Source organism: Hordeum vulgare, chromosome 7H, assembly GCF_904849725.1.
Source record: "Hordeum vulgare subsp. vulgare chromosome 7H, MorexV3_pseudomolecules_assembly, whole genome shotgun sequence".
Classification (NCBI taxonomy): Eukaryota; Viridiplantae; Streptophyta; class Magnoliopsida; order Poales; family Poaceae; genus Hordeum; species Hordeum vulgare.
Genome location: NC_058524.1, coordinates 524,453,238 through 524,470,472, shown reverse-complemented (window position 1 = coordinate 524,470,472; position 17,235 = coordinate 524,453,238). Strand labels below are relative to the sequence as shown.

The window sequence follows — 17,235 nt, the reverse complement described above, 5'->3', positions numbered from 1 at the left end:
AAATTAGACATCAAAATTAAATAATGTTTCTGATGTGGCACGCAAAAAATGTACCTAATGTATAAAAAAAATATGCAATGTTGTTTATACAAGTTTTACGTAAACAAATGGCTTAGCTTTGATTTTTCATATGTAAAAACTGTTTTGCTAATTATTTTTAAAAAATATCAATGTTGATATGCAACCTTAAACATTTGGTATGCATGTACTTACAAATTGATTATTTTCGATGAAGCTGCCTAATATGTTTGCAATCAAATTAAGACTTCACTTAGATTATAAATGCAAACACGTATATCAACAAGATAAAAATAATGCTCTTATGCATATGCTATCATTAATTAACAAAACATACTTTGTCATTTTCATCATAATGCAAATATTTGTGTGGCATCATCGAAGAGAACAGGGACCATGCAACTTGAAACATCAAGTAAGATCGTATCCATGTTTACTTATTATATGTTCATTAATAATATAAGTTCACAAAACATGGATTTAAATTATTGGAATACCTACACTCAATATTCTTCTATGCTTTTATTTTTTGATTTGCTCATTAAATATACATCAAGTTGATGTATACTCCCTCTCTAACTAAGTATACTGAACATATTGAATGTTTTTCTCAGAGAGAGAGGAAGAGAGATCTTATGACTGACAACAATCAAACACATTTTCATTATATGAGCATTGAGGTCATTATCGACAACACAAATGTGATGCCATGTAGAACTGAAAAACGTGGGCCTATTAAGGTCTTGAGTCGTGGTTATTGGCTTAAGAGTGTGTGTTATTTTTTCTCCCGTTGCAACGCACGAGCTCTTTTGCTAGTACAACCCAATGAGCCTAAAAATGAATCCATGAGGCTAAAAATATGCGGTCCAGCATGCTAATCGGACCAACATGTTGGCCCATTTAATATCCGGGCCGTGCATGGGCCTGGAGGCGCAGCCCAGCCCGGCAGGCCTGGCCCGGCTAGTAAACGTGCCTGGGCGGGCCGTGCCAGACACGATTATGAGGGTCCGTGCGAGGCCAGCCCGTTTGGCCAGGTATGCTCACACACGCGTACTCTCAGAAAAAAAAAACATACGCTCACTCTCTCTCTCTCTCCTGCCGTTTCCTCTTCTACCACTCTTCCTCTTCCACCATTCTCTTCCGGCCTTCACTCTCTAGACGGACCTCGGGGGGGCGCCGCCACGTCACTTGCGGGCTACGGTCTGCACCGCCGCTGACCCCGCCACTGTCACACAAGCCTACCGTCGCCGCCGGCCGCCTTACCCAAGCCTCGGGGTCCTAAACCGTACACATATCCTTCTTGGAATGGCGAGCCAAGAGAAGCCCATCGCGCCGTCGTCGGCGCCGTCTCCTCCGCAGCCCCAACTACCGCCGCCCGAGGGAGCCCCCCGCATCCGCGGGTTCGGCGGAGGCGCGGCGGGCGGCGGGTACCCTAACCCTCCGGACGCGGCGCTGCCCGACGCGGCTACGCTGCGGGACCAGTGGCGGTTCGCGGTGCGCCAGTACAGCCGGTGGTACTCCCAAGCCTGGGGCACCGCCATCCTCGCTGGTGGCGCCTTCTTCGCCCTGGGCTGGCTCGTGAAGGGCTCCAACCCCCTTCCCTCCCGCGCCGACCCCCGTCCGCCCAACGACGCCAGCGCGGACGAGGAGAAGAAGTGACTGGTGAGATCTCTCGCGATGCTTGTCTGATTGACTACTCGATATTATTAAAGAAGAGTTCAAGCTCTAAACTGTTGGTAGATGTTGTGAATGCGAATTTGACGCTGGAATGAGACATGATTGAACTGGTAAAGAGCAAAATTGAAGAGATTAAATATTTTTCTGTAGAGATTATGATCCATGTTATCAGCTAAGATATTAATATGCTTACATGGGTAAGCGAAAAGTGTAGGCCTGCTGCTCAAGTACTTGATTACTCCTAGAGTCATGCAGTTATGCATTGCATAATGTTGTGCTTTCGTCTGGCAGATCATTAGAAAATTATGTCATAATAAAATACCTTTCTTTAGTTTAACATAAAGAAACAAGTCATTATTCAGAAATTTATTATTTATTAAATAATTTGAGCAAATAGTTTAGGCGGTGAAAAAGATATCTGATAGAGGGAAACATGTAAATGTGATCTTAAACGAAACAGTTATTTAAATCCACTAATTAAGTGTAAATATATTTTTTCACTGTATTGAGTTGTTCATGATTGGAATGACGCACATCAGTAGGTGTTTGATAAGTTGTACCTCGTGTTCAACCATGAACTTGGATTCTTGAACTAAATTATTTTGAGAGTATCTGAAAAGCTTCAAAGGGAAGGTGCTGTAATTGAATCTTGAGTTGTGTCTTGAGATTTGGAGGGGTTAGTATAGTCAAAGCAATGGTGATAGATTGTTTAATGTGAACTCTTGGTTATGTACCTAGTTAAGGCCTCCTTTGGTTCATAGGAATAGGAAAAGTATAGGAAATGAGGTGGCATGCATCTTAAATGGTGATCTCTTTCTTTTTCTATTGGTTAAGGAGTGCTAATAATGAAATAACTGATAGAGCAGCTTCTGCCGTAGCCCCCCTCCTTGGTGGCCTTCTTGCGCCTCATTTGGTTCACCGGATAGGAACACACACAGGAAACAGATTTTTTTTAGTTTGAAACAACTAGCAGTTACATGGTTGTAGGTATCTCTCCTTATATATCATCTCTCCCTTCTTGTAGTCCTTCACTTGAACTCGTGGTCATTAAGTCCTTGGATACCAAAACCTGCCATACTGTTTTGATCATCCAGCTGAAGAAACTAAAATATTGTGTTTATTAAGTTTAGGATGACAATGAACTGTAAGGCACTTATTCCATGGTTAATAATGTGAACAATAATATACAAAGTGCAAATGTAGACCCTGTGAGCATAGTTATTATCATGTAACTGGAGTATGAACTGAGCAACTAGTGCATAGTTGCATACTAGTGCAGGCAATCAAAATACAAATTGGGTGCTATTGCATGGAGTTAGAATACACAATAGCATACTAGTGTAAGCATTCAGTCTCCAAAATTACAAATCGAGCAATAAGATTGGGGGCTGGACTAGTAGGTACTCCTGTTACGGACACATAAATCTGTATGACCTTCGTAATTGAGCATAGCTGCACTAATTAGCACTAGATCTTCTAAATAAAAGGAGAGAAGGCAAGATGGATTTGCGGTAGATGGAGGGCGACGATGTAGCCTGTAGGCTTGCTGGCCGACGGTAGATGCTCTCCAGCTTCTCGGTATGTTGTTGCCCGACATCTGGATCTGCCCGTGTCCCTCGCCCACCGGCGTTCCTGCCGGCTCGGTATTCATGTGGGAAGCTGTGCCGTTCTGTGTGTGGAGGGAGGGCTGGACACAGATTTGATTCGACTATTTATTTCCCCACCCTATTTGTACGCGAGTGAGCGAAAAAAGCGAACGAACAGTTGCCCGCACGCGTGTGGTTCACTGCAGGAAATATTCCATTAGCTCAGAACTAATGTTTCTGATCCTGTGAAATCTGAAGGAAAGGAAAAAATCCCATACAGGAATAGGATTCCATTCCTGTAAACCAAAGGGCTCCAGAGGATTTTTTTTTTCCTACAACAATCCTATCCTGCCAAATTCCAATAAAATTCCTGTAAACCAAAGGCAGCCTAAGATTTTGTCTGAATACCTTGTTGTTAGCCTTGCTTCAATTATCTAGAAAGATAATAACATAGTATATAGTGCACGGCGTACCTTAGGTTTCCTGTTATTCTCACAGCGTTTCATGCTATCAAAATTTTGTGCAGATATGCATCTCATAGTCAAGTACAGGTTGAAATGTCAAAACATTTTAGTTTGAACATTCCTTAAGAGTTTATACATGGCTAACATAACAAAATATTATCTCTCATCTTTCCCGATTGTCATTAAATCTGAAGATGTGAAATGATACTTTGTCTAGCTAGTAGTATACTAACGCTTAAGAACACAGAGAATCATCATTGTATAACAAGATTCAAGATACATTTGAATGCTAAGTTAAAAACACTCTCTATTAGATTTTGTGAGACGTCTAGTATTTCAGGATTTAAGTTTGGCTGATAATTAGATTAATGAAATGTTGTTTATTTGACAATAAATGATATCATTGTGTTCATACTCAAAAGTTTTTTTCCAATGATATTACCTTTTTTGTCATGTAAACCATGTTTTATTGATCTAATTGTTGGTCAAACTTAAATCTTGTGATGCATGGCGTCCGCATAAAGGAATGGAGGGCTAACATCACAAAAATACTAATGCGCAAGAACACAAAGATACACCATGGTATAACACGCTATGAGATACATATGAAATGAAAAACACTCACTCGGTTTTCTTTTTGTGAGATATATAACATTTCATGATTCAAGTTTGGCTGACAATTAGATGAATGAATTGTCATTTATTTGACAAAGGAAATGATATCGTTGAGCTCGTACTCAAAAGCGTTTTCCAATGGTATTGTCTCTTTGTCATATAACCCACATTTTATTGATCTAATTGTTGGTCAAACTTGAATCTTGTGATGCATGACATCTTGCATAAAGAAGCGAAGGGAGTGGAAAACAACGAACTGGGGTTGCTGCTCAAGAACAAATCGTGATAGTTTCTTTTGTTCTTTAAGAATAAGAAATATTGATTCATTGCTCTAAATGTTTAATTGAGGTTGCAAGATAAAACATATATGTAACAATGTAAGACATTGCTTTGTTTATTAACTTGGAAGCCAGGTAGAGGAGAACCAATTTCTTGGTGAAGTTATTTCTTACCTATTCACTTATGCTACTTATTGAACTAACTGTCTACACTATTATGGAATCAGTCATTTTATCAATGGACATGTAGAAACTCTTATAACTGTGAAAATGTAACACTAAATGAGCACATACATTAGACACTAGAATAAGTTATTTACATACTACTACCTCCGTTCCTAAATATAAGTCTGTTTAGAGGTTCCACTAGAAGATTATATAGTATATACGAATGTATATAGACATACTTTAGAGTGTAGATTCACTCGTTTTGCTCCGTATGTAGTCCCCTAGTGAAATCTCTAGAAATACTTATATTTAGGAACGGAGGGAGTACATTTTACACTTATACGGACTTCACACCAGAAGCGAGGCATGTGGTTAACTGCAAAAATATTTCAGTAGTATGTCAGTTACCTGTAAACTAAAATAAGAGTGTTTAGATAACTAAAATAGTGATCTAAACGCTCTTATATTAGTTTACGGAGGGAGTAGATTAAAAAGGTGAGGTCCTTGCTCTGAGCTCTCATACCTTGCCCTGGATTCTCTGAGCTACACTGCAAGAGGTAACACTGTATTAGCCAAGGCATTAACCAAAAAAATTAAGCCAAAGCGAAAACACTTCTTTACATGTAAAAACACTGGGAATTATTTAATTTAGATATGTTTTTTTCCATTCACAGCTGGACCATAAGATAAAAATGGAAACGACTTGTATCTGTAGACTGTAGACAGCAAGAGTGTAGATATTGAACTGTTGTCTTCACCCAGCTACGTTTTTCTGTTGGATGTGTGTAGGATGGTCAAAATTGGTCCATAGCATGATTAACGATGTATTTATCTTTTGTATTTTGTCGCATACTGCTATTGCCATACTGTATTTTTCTTGTATTCACATACTCGTTGATTCATCAAATATCTATTCTAAATTTTGTTCTATTGGCATGTCATTGATAAAGGTTCCTTCTTCCCGCTTGTGCAGAAGCTAGCTGGAAAAGAAATTCTGCATGTTCCAAACTGACCAGACATGTGCTCGTACACAGTTGTGTATTTTGAGTGAGTCGGCAAAATAATAGTGCTTTGTTGTAGTCAAAGCACAGGATCAGAGTATCTTGTAAATATGACGAGATGTTGATGATTTCATGCAATAGAAGAGATATTCATCAAAGTTTTATTTCTCTCTGTGTGTTTTGAGTTAAAAAACATAGTAATATGTGCAGCACATGATCTATGATTTGGTGTTCATCGGGATGATTGGATTTTGGAAACAATGCATCCGTGCGTAAGAGATATATATGCTGATGAAACAAGAAAATGCTACAGTTATCATTGAACTTTTACAAAACTGGCGTTTGCTTTGGGCTAATGCTGCAAGCCGGTCTTTGCTCTGGGCTGTAGCTCTCTGCCTGTTTTCCACCATTTCGCTCACCTGTTTTCTTGTTATATCTGTTCTTCTAATTCTTATCTAAGGGAGTTGCGGGAGATCAAGGTAAAGAATGCATCTGTTCCTGCCAGTACTATGCCACAAAACATGTCATTTTGGATCCCACCCGCCCCAGGTTATGCAAAGTTCAATTCTGATGGAGCAGTTTCCAAGCATGGATTTGGATCTATTGGTGTGATTTCTAGGGATCATGGAGGCACTTTCCTAGGAGCCTCGGCGTTTGTTTTCAGATTTATCTATGTCAGGCTCGGTCGATAGCCTCCCCTGTTTCTACTTGCCGGTTTGGCTGTGAAGAGTTGATTGATGATCCAACGGCTGTGGTTGAATGATACCGCTTCAGGCGGGAGTCGCCCTGCGTCGTTGATCCAGCATCCGACGGCTATTGGAGCTGCCCGCTTCGCTGTATCAATTCCGACAGTAGTTCGTTTATTTCTGTTGTTTAATCTAGTTCCTTTCCTTTCCTTTGCTGGTCTATATAAGCCACGGTTTCCAGCCCTAAGAGGCATGTAATAAATATCTGGGTAGAACCCTAGGCCGCCGGCGAAGCGCCACATGCACTTTCCCCTTTCTCCAAGCAAATCAATCCCCTCCGATCACTGTGTTTTGTCTGAATTGCGCACGAATTACTTGGATCATCTCGTCAGGTGCTCTGATCCTGACAATTGGTACCAGAGCCAGCCGATTCTCGGCGAAGGAAGAGGGTAGCGGAGCTGCTCATCGGATCTGGAGGGCGGGATCCATATCAAGGTGAGTCCTGATCTTTCCCACCACCCACCCTGTCCTTCTGAGGATGACAGGACCTGTTGAGTCAGTCTTGACAGGGGATTTGCAACTAGCTTCTCTGAAGTTAGATGTGAAGACACTGAGAAATAGTAGAGAGGAGGATAGGAAGGAATTTCTGGAATTTCGTGCTATGGTGAACAAGAACTTTGTTACTATGCAAAACAACTTTGATAAGATACAGGATAACTTCATAAAGTTGCTGTTAGATCATGGTTCTGAAGAGGATCAGGGAGATCATTCAGAGCATGGTAGTGTCCAAAAGAAAGTTGAGGAGGTGCAATCACCTGTGGTTCCTTTGGGTAGGCCCAAGCAGCTGCACAATTTTACTCCACCTTCAGTGCATGGCTTAGAAAAGAAGCCGTTGTAGTGGTTGGGACTGGTGTGCTCAGGGATAATTCAGGAAAGGAGTTGAATTTAGATGGTACTGTCAAGGCTCCTTACAGGCATCCAAATTTTGCTAGCAACAAGATGGACAATATTCAGAGTAATGGACAACAACAGTTGTTACCTGTGCAGCAAGCAGAAGTGGGGACAATTGAGGAATGGCCTGATGGCCAGAAACACAGGCAGTTTGCTATGCCTGACAGCAGAAGACCTATACTTACAGTGAAACCTGCAAAGCTTAATCTTGTGGAATTTGAGGGTGCAGATCCTGAAGCTTGGATACAGAATCTGGATCAGTACTTTGCTGCTGCAAGAACACCTATTGAACATAGAACTGAATTAGCAGTGTCATATCTGAAAGGCCCTGCAGTACAGTGGTGGAGAGGTACTGGATATGCTCCTAGTAATGTGCCTTGGCATAAGTTTTGTTCTTATCTTTCAGAGAGATTTGCTGTGGATTCATCTTGTGATATTGTCAGCTCTTTCCATGCTGTTCATCAGACTGCATCATTGTCTGGGTATGTGGAACAATTTGAACTATTGATGAATGTGATGAGGAGGGAAAACCCTGGGATTCCTGATAGCTACTATGTTACTAGTTTTGTGGCTGGCTTAAGTCCTTACATCAAGAATCATGTGGAATGTTTTAAACCCAAAGATATGCAGATTGCTATGTGGTATGCTAGGAGGATGGAAAAAGCACAACCTCAAGTGATACAAACTAAAACTTATGTCCCTCAACCTAAGAGGCAAGTGTTGTTTGAGCAAACTAAGAGTGAGGTTGGTACTGTCAATCAGAATAGGAATGTTATAATTCAGCAGGCTAAGCAGAATCAAGTGTGTTACAAATGTAGAGAGCCTTGGGTTCCAGGTCATAGGCAAGTATGCAAGATGAACCAGAAAGCTCAAGTCCAAGCTCTGCAAGCACAGGAAGAAGAGTGGCATGAAACCATTTTTGTCACTGACTTTGCAGACCCTGATCTGGAAAATACAGAGCAGGTGCCAGGAGAAACTATACTCCAAGTTTCTATGCATGCAGTGATGGGCATGGGTGCTATGAAGAATACTTTTATCCTAACTGTTAAGGTAGGTGAGTTTCTTGCGACAACATTGGTGGACAGTGGTAGCACTTCCACTTTTGTTTCTCCTGAAATGGCATCCAAAATGCTGGTTAAACCAAGAGCTACTCCTACAGTCAAGGTGGCTGTAGCTAGTGGTGAAGTGCTCTGGAGTGAATTTATGGTGCAAGATTGTACTTATGAAATTCAGGGGCAAGAATTCAGGGACAGTTTCAGGGTGCTACAATTAAAAGGATATGATATGATTTTGGGAGTGGATTGGCTGAAGAAGTATAGTCATGTATACATGGACTTTCTGAAGATGGAAATGAAAATATCAATGGGCAATGGAAGGGCTATTACATTCTCTGATGAAACTATTCCTAGTGCACAGCCTGAAGAAGCTAGTCACTTAAATCAAAAGGAAATGGAACAGGTTGTATGTGGCTTTGTGTTGTTCACTGCTTCTGCTATGGAAGTTTGCAATGCAGAAAAGAAGTTTCCTCAAGAGCTTCAGTCATTATTGGATAGATATGAGCAATTGTTTCAAGAACCAACAGAGTTGCCTCCTACAAGACCTTGTGATCATAGGATCCCTCTGATAGAAGGAGCTAAGGTTGTAAACCAAAGGCCCTACAGAATGCCACACCATCAAAAAGAAAGTCTAGAAGGAATTATCAAGGAGCTGCTCAAAGCAGGAGTGATGAGACCAAGCACAAGTCCTTTTTCTTCACTTGTTCTGTTGGTTAAAAAGAAAGATGGGCCATGGAGGTTGTGCACAGATTATAGAAAGTTGAATGCAATTACTATCAAGAACAAATATCCTATTCCAGTAATTGAGGACCTATTAGACCAGTTGAAGGGAGCTAAATTCTTTTCAAAGATTGATCTCAGAAATGGATACCATCAGATTAGGATGGCTGAAGAGGATATTCATAAAACTGCATTTGTCACTCACATGGGCTTATTTGAATACTTGGTGATGTCCTTTGGATTAACAAATGGGCCACCTAGTTTCCAGGCATTGATGAACTTTCTCTTTGCAATGTTAAAGTTTGTGGTTACATTCTTTGATGATATACTGGTATTCAGCAAATCCTTGGATGAGCATAAGGATCATCTGACCCAAGTATTTGATATCTTGCAGAAGAATCAGTTGTATGCTAGATGGGAAAAATGTTCTTTTGGTCAGACTGAAGTGGAATATTTGGGCCATATAATTAGTCAAGAGGGAGTTGCTACTGACCCATCAAAAATCAAAGCAATCAAGGATTGGCCTACTCCTAAGAACATTACTGAACTGAGAAGTTTCTTGGGCTTAAGTGGGTATTATAGAAGGTTCATTAAAGATTATGGAATTATTTGCAGGCCCCTGTTTGACTGTCTGAAGAAAGATGCATTTCATTGGAGTGCTGCTCAAGACAGAGCAATGGAGGTGGTCAAGGACAAATTAACTAACTCTCATGTGCTGATACTACCCGATTTTGCTAAGCCCTTTGTGTTGGAAGCTGATGCAAGTGGTTATGGTCTGGGAGCTGTTTTGATGCAGGAAGGGAGACCCATTTCATACCTGAGCAAGTCTATTGGACCTAGAGCTGCTGCCTTGTCTACTTATGATAAGGAGGCCATGGCCATCATAGAAGCTATCAAAAAGTGGAAACATTATTTCCTAGCTATTGCTCTTATTATCAGAACTGAGCAGGAAAGTTTGAAGTACATCCAGGAGCAGAAGTTAACAGAAGGTATCCAACACAAGTTGCTGCTCAAGTTGCTGGGATACAATTTCACAATTGAGTACAAGAGAGGCAAAGAAAATAAAGTAGCTGATGCATTGTCTAGAGTGAAATACTGGACTTCTATGCTGGTTGCAAGTACTGTAACTCCCACTTGGGTTGTGGAGGTGGTGAATAGTTACAGCGAGGATGAAAAGATAAAGGAGTGGATCACTCAATGTGCAGTGGATAAGGGGGCTCATGGGTTTTATTCTTATAGCAATGGTATACTCAGGTTTAAGAACAAGGTGGTTGTAGGTAAAGCTACTGAGCTCAGGCAGGAATTACTGAAAACATTTCATAATTCAGAGCTAGGGGGCCACTCTGGTGAGAGGGCTACTTATCAAAGGATTAAGTTAGTGTTTCATTGGCCTGGTATGAAACAAGATGTGATTGCATTTGTTAAAACTTGCCCAGTGTGCCAACTCAACAAAGCTGAACATTGTCCCTATCCTGGATTGTTGGAGCCATTGCGTGTGCCTGATTTTGCTTGGGCTCATGTGAGCATGGATTTTGTAGAAGGATTGCCAGTGTCTGAGAACAAGGATTTGATATTGGTGGTAGTGGACAGGTTCACTAAATATGCACATTTCATTGGCATGAAACATCCCATTACTGTGGAATCGGTTGCTAGAGCATTCTCTGAAACTGTTTTCAAATTACATGGTATGCCAGTAGTAATTGTGACTGACAGAGACAGAATCTTTACAAGTCACTTGTGGCAGCAGTTGTTCAAGTCCCTAAAGATTAAGTTGCACATGAGTACTAGCTATCACCCACAATCTGATGGACAAACTGAGAGGGTTAACCAGTGTTTGGAGAATTATCTAAGGTGTATGTGCTTCCAGCAACCTAAGAAGTGGCACAGATGGTTAGCTTTAGCTGAGTGGTGGTATAATACTAGCTTTCACACTGCTTTGAACATGACTCCATTCCAGGCACTCTATGGTTTTCCCCCACCTATGGTGGCTGAGTCTGTTCTTCCTGACTCTATATCTGTGGATGCTGCTAATCTGTTGCAAAATAGGGAACTAGCAATGGAGGTCATCAAGCAGAATTTGCTCAAGGCACAAGAGAGGATGAAGTGGTTTGCTGACAAGAAAAGGAAGGAGAGGGAATTTGATGTAGGGGACATGGTGTATCTGAAATTGCAACCCTACAGGCATACTTCCCTAAGCATGCACACACATTTGAAATTGCACTCTAAATTCTATGGGCCATTTAGAATTCTGCAGAAGGTGGGACAACATGCTTACAAACTACTTCTGCCTGAAGGATGCAGACTACACCCTACCTTCCATGTAAGCCAGCTTAAAAAGCACATTGGGCAAAAGGTGGTGCCCTCCAAAGATCTGCCTTTAGTGGGGTCTGATGGGATTGTTCTGATGGAGCCTGAAGCTATTCTGGACAGGAAACTGGTCCCACGAGTTCAAGGAGACATATCTATACCTGTGGTTCGTTGGTTGATCAAGTGGCTCAACATTCCAGTGGAGCAAGCTACCTGGGAGGATTCGGCTTTCATCCAGAAAGTCTTCCCATCGTTCGGAGCTTGAGGGCAAGCTGCCGCTCAACAAGGGGGTATTGTCAGGCTCGGTCGATAGCCTCCCCTGTTTCTACTTGCCGGTTTGACTGTGAAGAGTTGATTGGCGATCCAACGGCTGTGGTTGAATGATACCGCTTCAGGCGGGAGTCGCCCTGCGTCATTGATCCAACATCCGACGGCTACTGGAGCTGCCCGCTTCGCTGTATCAATTCCGACAGTAGTTCATTTATTTCTGCTGTTTAATCTAGTTCCTTTCCTTTCCTTTGCTGGCCTATATAAGCCACGGTTTCCAACCCTAAGAGGCATGTAATAAATATCTGGGTAGAACCCTAGGCCGCCGGCGGCGCGCCACATGCGCTTTCCCCTTTCTCCAAGCAATTCAATCCCCTCCGATCACTGTGTTTTGTCTGAATTGCGCACCAGAATTACTTGGATCATCTCGTCAGGTGCTCTGATCCTGACAATCTAGGGAAGCTTTGGCGTTGGCAAAGGGCCTGTACATCCAACGTATCCAGGTCGCCTCAGATTGCAAGGAAGTGGTGGATGGTATTTAGAAGCGATAGCTCAAGAGATCATAGAACTTTCAATTTCTTTTACTTCATGTAATTTTGTTCATGAACGTAGGAGCTTAAATTTTGAAGCGTTTGGTTTGGTCATCCGGGAAATCTTCCATCAGTCCCTGTAAACATTGTGACGAATTAATAAAGCTTCATTAAATTGTCTCAAAAAAAAAATGTTATATCTGTTCTTCTATTTTCTGTCTCGCTTGTAATGATTGTTATGGTTTCGCTAATGTAGCCGGGGAGAAAGAATTCCTTTTATCAACCAAAAAAATGTGATAAAAAGGCAAACCCTATGCCAACCAGACCAATGTTGTTCCGATTTTGCATCATCTGCATTTAGAGGAAACTCAGGTGTAGGATTTCTTTCTTGCATCATTATTCTTGTATGTATGCTTGCTACAAAATGTCCATAGAAAGGCCGGCATTTTGAAGTCCAAGCACAAACCAGGTGTGACCACACAGTTTGACAAGTCACAATGTACCCCTGGCAACATCACTCAAGCCTCTAACTGGGGGACGCACCATGAACCCCGAAGACACACAAACCCTATCCCGCGCCACGTCAAAAAACCAGTCGGCACGCCGGCGGCGAGGCCTCAATCCTCGGCCAGCATCTGCATGATGATGTCGTTCCACGCCTCGATCGGCCCGGGCAGGCACCAGTGCAGGCAGTCGTTCTGCACCTTGCCGGCGGCGGCACCCTTGGCGAACGGCTGGTACGCCCGGTACGGCCCGGCGTGGGCGTCGGGCCGCTGCAGCGACATCTCGAACGTGTCCAGCAGCCTCAGGCGGCGTCCCTCCCCACCGGCGGCGCCGTCCTCCGCGGCCGCCTTGGCGAACTCGGCCCGCTCCACCCGCCACATGAGGTTGTCCAGCGCGCGGTCACCGGCCTCCCGCGGCTTGAACGGCGCCTTCCGGTCGCACCGCCCGCCGCTGAACCACTCGCCGCCCTCGAAGTGCGACGGCGACCACGTCCGGTAGAACACCACCGGCCGGTGCGCCGACGCCGTGATGAACCGGAACGCCTCCCGGAGCGCCCTGCGGAACGAGTAGTCGATGCTCACCTCCCTCAGGCTCTTGTCCTGGCAGTAGTGGCAGCCGATCACCGCCCCCTTCTCCAGGTACACCGCCTTCTTGAAGAACCACTGCCCCGTGGAGATGATCACGTAGTCGAAGCTGCTCCACTGCCCCACCCAGTTGGCGTCCAGCACGTCGAAGGTCAGCCGCGGCTCCGCAGACGAGATCCCGTTCTCGTCCTCGAATATCTCCGCCTTGACGAGGAACGGCGCCCACACCAGGGAGAGCGTGAAGTTGTAGGATGGGAAGTGCCATCTCCTCGACTGGTAGGTTTTGTCGTGGTACACCTCTGTAGGATCTTCAACCTGAAGAAAAGGTAACATAATTATTTATTTATTTATTTTACTTGCTGAAAGATTTTCGGCTTCTGATAAATCCTGTTATTGCAAAATTCAACCAAGCACAAATGATAGCATCCATACCAGTACATGCCATACAGAATAATGTAGTACCAAAGAAATCTGAATGTGGGAAACCGCAAAGATGGATTTCAGAAACTAGGGTTCATTACTAGGTGTTCAAATGACACACCGTTAGCTCTTAGCTGGTCCATCATCCTCAACAAGAACATAATCCATCAAAGATTCTCCAGAATTACCTCAATTATATTCGTGTCCTCCGGATTTTGACATATCATCAGTGGATTTTTATAAAGTGTATATAAGAGCAGATAGAAATGAAGGCACAAGGTCAAATGTCTGATCAAAAGGTGATAAATTCACAGTGGGCAAGACCCATCAAAGTTGCAGTGAAAAATGCAGAGGGGGATAAACACTTCTAAGGATCTTTAGTATATTTTTTGTTTTTTTGCGAGGTAGTTGTTAATATGCCGTCTGATGCTCCGTCCTAACGGATAGTAACGGAAGAACAAACTATTCATCTTATTGACTAGGACAAAATAAACATCATTCTTGGCCACTTTGTATCCTTCTCTAGTTCTTTTTAAGCATGATACGTTACAGTTCGTTATGCATACTAGCGAAAAAGGCAAAAAATAATACTGAAAAAGATTATGCATACTAGTAAACCTTGATACACGCCTGAAACAAATTGTGCGGCAAGGAAACGCCTACTTAAACAAAGGATTTACATGTGTAAATACGAAACTGCTCATAATATGTAGTAAGATATGAATCCTTTCCTCATACAAAAGGCGCATAAATACAAAGAACACCTTAAAAACCCCATGGAATTACCTTGGAAAGGAGGCAGAGCAACGATTGGACATGGTTGCGGAGGATCGAATCGCCGACTAGCGCCCAGTGTTTGCCCCTCATGTCCTCCAGAAACGTCTTGCCCTCAAACGGCGGTACCTCGCAGCCATAGGGCTTCCATTTCCAGTAAAGATAACCATCGTCAGGCCTTCCATTTGACATACAGTTCTGTGGAGTCTCAATGAACCGGCAGGTTGCGTTGGTGTAAGCTGGGCCAGAGGAATCATGGACCCATTCCCCATGGAAGAGATCACAACTCCCTGCACCTGTCAAGGTAAAAAAACAGAACACCATTACCAATCAATTCACTGGTAGTGGTACCCTTTAGTACCACTGTGTCACTGTTCTGAAGGCAACACCGACAGTTCACAGATGATCTATATATAACTAATCGCATCGTTTGTTTCACTAAACTAATGATAGGGATCAATGAATCAATCTCAATCTTCTTTCACTCCCCAAGAAATTTAATGCAGGTACCAGATGGCGCAGATCAGTCAATACTGTAGCAAAACATGCATCTAGGGTCAAACACATGACAAAATAATAAGCTCATGGAACGAGACGAGATCCACACGCCCCCCACGGAACGATAAACTACTAATATTTTAAGTTGAGATTTCTGAACATGATAACCATACTGCAGAACTTTCTGAGCTTGGAAAGTTAGATCATTTCACCCAAGAAAATTTTACTGTTTTCTTCCCATATACTTACTTTGTTTTCATTTTGTTTTTGCTAACCAAGAACTCATATGTGAATCATATAGTGTTAACCAAGAACTAATATGTTAAGCTTCAGTTAACTGTTGATTTGCAGTAACCAACAAAAGACACCCTTTTGTGCTGCATATCCGAGGATAAATTGTGGCCAATACTACATGCCTAACCCAGAATTAATTGTACTGGAAGGAACGTTAATTCTTCACTAAAAGCTGTAGCTGCCCACCCATCCATCCGTCGGTAGCGAAGAGCGAAATAGAAACGGAAAGCATTTTTTTTTTATCCAGGGAGCAGAAACGGAAAGTAGAAAATGGCAACGAACGAAGAGCATCCCGAGAACCAGCTGCGCTCACCGCTGGGAGTTACGGGCACCCCGTCCCCGCCGCCGGCCTCCTCCTGCGCCGGAGGAGCCTTCGCGGCGAGCGCCTTGTCCTCCCCCGGCGGTGCGGTGGGCGGCAGGAGGCGGGAGGCGCAGCGGTCGGCGAGCAGCCGCATCGCGAGGCCGACGAGGAGCAGGGCCAGCAGCAGCTTCAGGGCCGCCCGCCCGCCCGCCGCCGGCTTCTTCGGCGACGACGCCGCCAGTGGCACCGGCTCGTACTCCATCCCCATCCCCCCGAATTCCTCCGAACGACGCCGGCACTCCGCGCGCGCGCTCGCGGAGTGAAGTGGAGCGGTGCTGCGTCGGTGATTGTTGGTGGCTACTAGGTGGGGTAGGAGCTGCTGGGCCGATCTTGATGCCACGGTGAATCGCGGGTGTGTCAGTGCGCGTGTTACCACTGTCACACTGTGTATCGGCGGCCCTTCCGGGAAGACGACGGGAGAGAATATATAGGCGAGTGGATGGGAGGAAAATTGGCGCCGTGGTGTTCGGGTCATCAGGTGACTGTCGGCGTTGGACTGCTGATCTTGCAATTTGCACGAACCACCTCAGGTTTTCGCTGAAAGGCGGTCGCTTGCAGAGGCCCTCTCTCTTTTGGTGTTTTATTTACTTCCCACTTGTATCCGTGCGATTTGTTTTCCTTTCTATCCGGGGGTTGTCTTTTCATTTACAAAAAGGTTTTATTTTCTTATTGCGCACTTGAGAAGCAACTCACTGAGTATGATATTCCCTCCATCTGTAAATAGTTGTCGTAAAAATGGATGTATCTAGATGTATTTTTAGTTCTGGATACATCTTTTTATTTATTTATGCGATAAATAATTTCAAACGGAGGAAGTACTCTTAAACGCCCCACTGACGAAATGTGGTCCACTAGCGGTAAAATCTTACTAACTCCTTATAGCCTACTACTCCAATAGTGTAAAAATGGTCTTATATTAGAGGACGGAGGGAATAGTAGTGGAAGGGGTCATGGACGAGACAATTTAGAGAAACCATGAGACACTAGGAGTTTAGGAATCCCGGAATTTAACACGAGGAGGGAGTGCGCTCAACTTCACTAGGGACAACTATGTACTGCATACTTTCCTCTCGACAAAAAACGTTCGAGTTTGGCGGCTGGGCAAGAGCCCTTGATGTGATGTATTTTTGACTGAGGGAAGTCCCGCCAATCATAGAAAGCGTAAAAAACATCACGATTATGGAGTATGTACTATAATCGACATTGGCATGCACAAAACTAGCCAAATATGCATTACATAAGGTGTTGATATAAGACCGTTGTAGGGATTTGAGACTTGAGATAAATGAAAAGCAATACAACCAGACAAACAATATCAGGACAATGTACAGAAACTACAAGGGACTGGGAGTCCAACAAAGAAAAAGATCGGGATTGTGTAGCTACATCTCACACTTAACAAGTTCTTTTTCCCTTTGACGGTTCTCACACTTGACAAGTAAGTCAGAGACCGTGTCACTTTTTGAATGCGCCACTT

At 43.3% G+C, this 17,235-nt stretch overlaps 2 protein-coding genes across 3 annotated transcripts; one reads left to right on the top strand and one right to left on the bottom strand.

Annotated features, from left to right (window-relative positions):
• The first annotated feature begins 1,087 nt into the window (after positions 1 to 1,087).
• LOC123412625 lies at positions 1,088 to 5,971 on the top strand. Of its 2 annotated transcripts, none has more exons than XM_045105576.1 (2): positions 1,088 to 1,680; positions 5,757 to 5,971. In XM_045105576.1, exon 1 carries the CDS (start codon positions 1,324 to 1,326, stop codon positions 1,675 to 1,677), a length of 354 nt encoding a protein of 117 aa, XP_044961511.1. In that variant the 5' UTR covers positions 1,088 to 1,323; the 3' UTR covers positions 1,678 to 1,680; positions 5,757 to 5,971. The 2 variants fall into 2 exon arrangements, with proteins under 2 accessions (XP_044961511.1, XP_044961510.1); XM_045105575.1 differs by having other exon boundaries at positions 1,093 to 1,680; positions 5,780 to 5,971.
• A 6,708-nt stretch (positions 5,972 to 12,679) lies between these two features.
• LOC123412254 (protein trichome birefringence-like 23) lies at positions 12,680 to 16,396 on the bottom strand. The gene is made up of 3 exons (XM_045105202.1): positions 15,711 to 16,396; positions 14,618 to 14,901; positions 12,680 to 13,726 (listed from the first exon to the last, which is right to left on the bottom strand). Exons 1-3 carry the CDS (start codon positions 16,231 to 16,233, stop codon positions 12,941 to 12,943), a joined length of 1,593 nt encoding a protein of 530 aa, XP_044961137.1. The 5' UTR covers positions 16,234 to 16,396; the 3' UTR covers positions 12,680 to 12,940.
• Positions 16,397 to 17,235: the final 839 nt, after the last annotated feature.